Source organism: Oncorhynchus gorbuscha, linkage group LG18 (assembly GCF_021184085.1).
Source record: "Oncorhynchus gorbuscha isolate QuinsamMale2020 ecotype Even-year linkage group LG18, OgorEven_v1.0, whole genome shotgun sequence".
NCBI classification, from domain to species: Eukaryota; Metazoa; Chordata; class Actinopteri; order Salmoniformes; family Salmonidae; genus Oncorhynchus; species Oncorhynchus gorbuscha.
In genome coordinates, this window is record NC_060190.1 from 32,911,481 (window position 1) to 32,919,004 (window position 7,524).

A 7,524-nucleotide genomic window follows, 5' to 3' on the forward strand; every position below is an offset into this window, starting at 1 on the left:
TCATCAGACCAGAGGACATTTCTCAATCTTTGTCCCCATGTGCAGTTGCAAACCTTAGTCTCACTTTTTTTATGGCAGTTTTGGAGCAGTAGCTTCTTCCTTGCTGAGCGGCCTTTCAGGTTATGTCGATATAGGACTTGTTTTACTGTGGATATAGATACTTTTGTACCCGTTTCCTCCAGCATCTTCTCAAGGTCCTTTGTTGTTGTTCTGGGAATGATTTGCACTTTTCGCACCAAGGTACGTTCATCTCTAGGAGACAGAAAAGGTCTCCTTCCTGAGTGGTATGACTGCTGCGTGGTCCCATGGTGTTTATACTTGCGTACTATTGTTTGTACAGATGAACACGGTATATCCAGGTGTTTGGAAATTGCTCCCAAGGATGAACCAGACTTGTGTTCTACAATTTCTTTTCTGAGGTCTTGGCTTATTTCTTTTGATTTTCCCATGATGTCAAGCAAAGAGGCACTGAGTTTGAAAGGTAGGCCTTGAAATACATTCACAGGTACACCTCCAATTGACTCAAATGATGTCAATTAGCCTATCAGAAGCTTCTAAAGCCATGACATACTTTTCTGGGATTTTCCAAGCTGTTTAAAGGCACAGTCAACTTAGTGTATGTAAACTTCTGACCCACTGGAATTGTGATACAGTGAATTTTAAGTGAAATAATCTGTTTGTAAACAATTGTTGGAAAAATTACTTGTGTCATGCCGATTTCCTAACCGATTTGCATAAACTATAGTTTGTTAACAAGAAATTTGTGGAGTGGAAAAAAAGTTTACTGACTCCAACCTATGTATGTAAACTTCCGACTTCAACTGTATTTTAGATCCAGGAGAACGTGAGAGTCCCAAAAACATTCCCAAGACACACTATACATCTGGATGGAATCTGTCGACACTATTCCTATTCCATGTACACCAGAACTAAATTAAATCATAAACTGAAGCATGTGGGTGCTCTAGGACATGAAAAGACCCATCGTGTGAAACAAAGGACACGTTTTGTTAGAGGCCCCTACAGCTGTGTCTTCAGAAAGCCCAGGGGACAACTCACACCACACACTGAAAGATCCATACTACTGTAAATCTGCATGTGCAGAACGTGATGAGTTACCCTGTGAAGAATGCTGCAGAAAAGCGTAGATAATTGGGCATGTATGGTCTAGCCAGACCTGGGGTCAACTACTGTTTGAAATGCATTAGATGTGCTTGGTTTAGTGTGCCCGTTGCAATGTGGAACCAACAGAAAAATCCCAAAAGTGCAAAACCATCCACCTGGCACTTCAGCCATGCTCAATAAAGTGATCAAAGTATTTCAAATACTATTTGAACCCAGGTCTAGTCTGAGCTGCCACAGCAGCAGTTGGGGAACAGCCTAGAGTACTGTATTGGATGCATAATTTGTTTTATTATTGTACAATAGTCTATGCATTTTGACTGATAGGGGATGGTTCAGTCTTGTGGTTTTTATTGATAAGCCCTTTTGGGTTTCTGCTCAACATCTCAGAATGTGTGTTCTTTATCTCTAAATCTATTTCCTTTCCAACTGTTGTTGTACAAATATTTAGCCTGTCTATACCTTCCTTACTGTTTCTGCATTCAACAATACCTACCGAGTTGTTCGGCAAATTAATGACAAGTTGTCTTTAAGCAGACAAAAGCAAACTGGCACACAGATTTTTAATTATACACTGAGTGTGCAAAACATTAGGAACAGCTTCCTAGAATTGTGTTGCACCCCCTTTTGCCCTCAGAAAAGCCTAAATTTGTTGGGGCACGGACTCTACAAGGTGTTGCACGCGTTCCACAGCAATGCTGACCCATGTTAGCTCCAATGCTTCCTACAGTTGTGTCAAGTTGGCTGGATGTCCTTTGGGTGGTGGGCTATTAGTGATGCAAACAGGAAACTGTTGTGTGAAAAATCCAGCCGTTGCAGTTCTTGACACACTCAATTTTCCTGCCCATTTAAGTCTCAAGGCTTAAAAATCATTCTTGAACCTGTCTCCTCCCATTCATCTACATTGATTGAAGTGGATTTAACAGGTGACATAGGTAAGGGATTATAGCTTTCACCTGGATTCACCTGGCCAGTCTATGTCATGGAAAGAGCAGGTGGTTCCTAATGTTTTATATAGAAAGGTGAAAATAACTTACAATCTTTTGGTGTGTGTGTGTCAGTGCACCTGGTGTCTGCTCTGGAGAGTCCTAAGAGGAGAAAGGCCTTGAAGAAGCTGAAAGGGAGGCGCATCGTCGAACTGCTGCCCCTGGGCTATACCCTCCAGCGCCTAGCCAGCCTCCAGACAGATGTCAACCACAAGGTGTCCCAGGCTGCCAGCAACTGTCTCTGCAGAGCCGTGGGCTACAAGGCCTTCAGGACAAAGGTATGGATGAGGCCAATAGTTTTGATAGTTCGGTGAAACTTTTAAGTCATTACCTGCTTGGTAACACTTTATATGACACCCAGTATCATAACACGGTTATAACACTGTCACGACACATATATTTAGACCTGTGACATATATTGCGTCATTTTAAGGCTGGTTATGACACCTACAAAACCCACAAAACCTCCCACACAAGGCGAAACATTCCATTACACCATAGCCTACGTGTCAACAGTATGTTTATTTTAGATTTTTTTTAAATAATTGATTGACCATATTAAATTATCTTTGTAATTGCGCACACGTTGATGTCAGACATGCACCTACCCCAATGCTTTGCTGCTGATGACTGGGATGAATGGAGGAGCATATTTTAGGAGCAGGACGAGACATTGTTCTTTCGACTGATGACTGATATAATGGCATGTATGTGACAGGCCTTTCTGGCTTATATGATTATTGATGGTCATAATGCTTCTTGTCATTGTCAAAAGTGTAATTTCTTAGTCCAAGTAAAGTGACACAGGATGGTCATAATGCTTCTTGTCATTGTCAAAAGTGTAATTTCTTAGTCCAAGTAAAGTGACACAGGATGGTCATAATGCTTCATGACAGAGTCATAAAGTGTATTTTCTACAAGTTATTTCAAATACGATGACAAAAAAACATAACTGTATATAATTCATTACAACAACAAAGGATTTAAGAAACAAACTTTCAAATGGAAGGAAACTTCTTGGCAAGGAAAAAAATAAGTTGAATAAATATGGGTTTTGACACTCTTATGTCCATGTCATAACCAGCCAAAACATAAAGCAATATATGTCACAACAGTTGTAAATATATGGATCATGACAGTGTTATGACCAATTATGACAGGTGACAAGTTATATTAGTTGTTATGACAAATTATGACAGGATTATGACCGTGTCATAACGTCTTATGGCCCTGGGTTTCAAGTACAAGTTACAAAAAGCTTATAAATGTTTATAAATCCTTCTTTGTTTAAAATCTCTGAAATGTAACTGCATATAATCTAAAATGTAATCTACATCATCCCCAAAAGTAATTATTTATCATGAGAGGACCATAAACAATAACTAGTAATGGGCTCCTGAGTGGTACTGCGGTCTAAGGCACTGCATCTCAGTGCAAGAGGCGTCACTACCGTCCCTGGTTCGAATCCTGGCTGTATCACATCCGGCCATGATTGGGAATCCCATAGGGAGGCGCGCAATTGGCCCAGCTTTGGCCGGGGTAGGCCGTCATTGTAATAATAATGAGTTCTTAACTGACTTGCCTAGTTAAATAAAGGTTCAATTTAAAAAAGGTAAAATTGAAATATTCCAAGAAAGGTTCAATTGTCACCTTTCTGGTAAAAAAATAGTTATACATTGCTGAGGTGTAGTCACTTTTGAGGACACAAGCTGCATGTATACAGAACAAATATGATAAAAATATGAAAATATGAAACTATTCAACAAAAGTCTATGAATAACACTGAAATAACTTATATGCTTTCTAAATGTAGTATAAGAGCGTCTGCTAAATGACTTAAATGTAAATGTAATGTATAATCAAATTATAAAACCACTAACTATAAGATTTCACCTTCCTTATAACTGTAAAATACATATTTGTATGTTTCGTGTAAGAGAAAATGTGCATATTTTCTAAAGGTCTGTTTTGATCAAAATGTCTGCTCCCACCGATATGAATATCACACAGAGCTCTAGCTTCCTTACTTCTAGATTGGCTTCCTGAAGGAACTAGCCTTTCATCTCATATTAATCTTGTCCATCTATGACAAAGTGTTTTTTGTTTAGAATCTATTAATCATTTTAGATTAATAGCTATAAATCGATCTCTGAAAGTGCTATACTGCTGCGCTACAATGTAAGGATTGCAGGCATGTGCTTTGTCAGTGGCCGTGACATAGGGTTCAGCCAGGAGTTGGTGGACAGTCGGAAGAGCGAAGGGAGGGACATCCCAGCTTCAAGTGGTTTCAAATGTCACATCTTACGTCACACAGGCGGACTAAATATACTACTGTGTCCATGGGAACCAGGGCTACGCAAGCAATTTCGATCTACGGAGTCCACAGATCGATGTATAAGCAAAAATGTCAGTTGGAACCGGTACCAGAACCACACAGGTCTCCAGAACAGGGGACTTTACATCTAAGAGGATTTATTAAATGTTATAAATGCTAATGAATTGTAATGCTTATGAATGTTTTATAAATATAAATGAAATACTAATTTCTTTACATTTCTAAATTGTGTAATTATTGTCAAAGAGTCCTGGAATCCATAAGAAACAAATCCATTACCGAAGGACAACACAAGCATCTCATCCTACTATTTAGTCTTTACTGTAGCTCTAGTCTAGATCTATCATCCCTCCCTCGGTTGGGACGGTATTTATTACAGTTGATTAAACTGAGACTCTGAGCAGCAGTGCATATCATTGTCATATGATGCTTTATTAGTGAAGTTCTTCTAGGACTGGTTTTGCAGACACAGACTAAGCCTTGTTCAGGAGTAAAAAGCATTCAGAATGGAGATTTTTTAGTCGAGGACTAGGTTTAATCTGAGTCTGGGAAACTGGAACATAAAGTAGTTTATGTCCTTGTAATTGTGTTATCCTCCTAGGCTATCGTCTACTACACGGAAACGCTGAGGGACAGCAATGTCCAGCTCCAGCAGGCTGCGTGTCTGGCCCTCAAGTGTCTCAAAGTGAGTCCTCTTGGTGTGTGATGTCCTTGTGCCGAAGCCACAGGGTTTCACAAGGAGACCAAACCCAAATCCCAGAATACACAGATGATCTCTCCTCTGTCTGCCCACATGTTGCCATCCGCCACTCTGCGTCAACACATTCCATCTTATCCTGGACAAGAATGCTGTAGATTACCAGCCCGTTGGCTGCCAATGCTATAATCCTGTTTGTTTTGGCCTGGCAGTTCTCTCTACAACCCTATTTCATTGGGATTTTTGGTGGCATATTTGAGGGAGCCACTCAAGTGGTAGACGTTTGGCCCTGCTTGAAAATAAAGACACATCTTGAGATGTGTTGTGGTTATGTTTTGAGGAGATGGCACCCTAGTGGTTTGGTTTATATAACATGCTTTGAACTCTGAACTCCTGTGTTTGGCAGGCGACTGAGAGTGTGGAGCAGGTGGCTGAGTTGTGGCGGTCGGCTGACGAGGACCTACGCAGCGCTGCTAGAGAGACTGTGCTATCATTTGGTAATCAGTCAGATGGTGTTTTCATTAACATGTTAATTTGCATGCAATTACTTGATTACATAAATCATCTTAATAACTGTCCTGAGTTCAATTGGGCTAGATTACCTATGATGCATCATCTACCTATGATGCATCATTTTCTGAATTCTTATATTGTGTTCTTGAGTGAAGGATAAGAAACCTGGGCCTACATCACAAATCCTCTAAGTAAGAGTGCTAACCTAGGATCAGGTCCCCACAGTTATCCATTATGATTTAAAAGGCTAAACTGATCTGAGGTCAACAGTCATCTCTTGAGACGCTTTACAAATGTGAGCCTTGATTGTTTTTTGTAGACCTGATGCATTTTTTTCTTCTTTTAGGTAAAAAAGGTCACCTTGCATTCCAGCGAATGGACAAGATTTATTGTGAGTTGCAAGATGAAGCATATCAGAACTTGGATACTGAAATCACAATCCTTTAAAGTTGAGAGAAAAGTCATATGAATGTACCCCCCTCTCCCGGTTGGGCTGCCAAACTGCAGTGACTGGATCTGAGCCAGAGGAACATTTAGAATAGACCAGCAGCAAAACATAATGGGCCATAATCCCTGTACATACTCAAACTGTACAGATGTTGTACAAAGCAGTTGTCCTGACAGTGTATGGGGCCTTAAACAGTCACCCGGCTTCATGTACAGGCAAAACCTGTATAACCACTAGGTGCTCTGTATGATATAAAACACTTCAGATATTTATTCTATATTTTAGCAGTATCAATATGAAATGTACACAATACAAATAAAGTGGATACATGTACATATTTGCTTCGAACCAAGCATCTTTGTGTTGATAAATGTTTCTGGGGTGTGACCAAAGTTTAAACCGGCGGGAACATGTTGGGAAGCATTAATTGGACAGGTAACTCTACAAATAAACATTTTGTGTGGTCTGTGGTTCACTGGATAACCAGCTGCAAAATGGTGAACTTTCCCTGATAGGTATCACACCGTGCTGGAGTTAAAAATAATCCCAAAACATTTTGATTAAGAGCTCATTATCTTGTCCAGCAGTTTCTTTATGGCCCAACCGAAAATAATCAATGTTAATATCCCCCCAGCAGCAGACAGCATTAGTATACTGTACTTCACGTTTCAATGACTAGTTACAAAACTTTATAAAAGCAAACTTTTGTCTTTTCAAATATTATGATTCTGTGAAATCTCAAAAATCAAATCATTGTTCTTTTCAGCAAATTTGTATTTTCATTTTTCGGTCTTGGGCATGGGGTTCTCACCTTCTCAAATGCAGATAGTGGGCAACTGATAACACTTGGAAGACGATATGAAGCCTAGAAGAACTGAGAAAACAAGGCCACAGCATCATGCTCAGTGTGATAACACCTTCAGAGGGTGAACTTTATTAAATGAAAAGCAGTAGTAGCATTTGAACTCTGCAGAAGTGACATACAGCACCTTCAGAAAGTATTCATACCCCTTGACTTTTTACACATTTTGTTGTTACAGCACAATTTTTTTTTAAATACTTAAAAAATTTATTTAAAAAAAAGTGTGTCACTGGCCTACACACAATAGTAAAAATGTGCTTAACAATTCATATACGTTGCATGGACTGTATGCAATAATATTGTTTAATATGATTTTTTAATGACTACCTCATCTCTGTACCCCACACATACAGAGCATTCTGTATGCGTATGGTCTTTCAGTCGAGCAGTGAATTTCAAAACATAAATCAACCACAAAGACCAGGGAGGTTTTCCAATGCCTCACAAAGGGCACCTATTGGTAGATCCCTTTCAGCATGGCGACGTTATTAATTACACGTCGAATGGTGTATCAATACGCCCAATCACTAGAGATACGGGCAGCCTTCCTAAGTCAGGTTG

At 39.6% G+C, this 7,524-nt stretch overlaps 1 protein-coding gene across 3 annotated transcripts in view; it reads left to right on the top strand.

The window, feature by feature from the left end:
* ripor3 (RIPOR family member 3) overlaps nucleotides 1–6,436 on the top strand; it is a 69,605-nt gene extending 63,169 nt beyond the window's left edge. For all 3 annotated transcript variants that reach the window (XM_046310273.1, XM_046310275.1, XM_046310274.1), the window contains 4 exons: nucleotides 2,184–2,386; nucleotides 5,045–5,128; nucleotides 5,547–5,637; nucleotides 6,000–6,436. In XM_046310273.1, coding sequence (XP_046166229.1) covers nucleotides 2,184–2,386; nucleotides 5,045–5,128; nucleotides 5,547–5,637; nucleotides 6,000–6,100 — 479 coding nt within the window. In that variant the 3' untranslated portion in view covers nucleotides 6,101–6,436. The remainder of the gene's footprint in view (nucleotides 1–2,183; nucleotides 2,387–5,044; nucleotides 5,129–5,546; nucleotides 5,638–5,999) is intronic.
* Nucleotides 6,437–7,524: the final 1,088 nt, after the last annotated feature.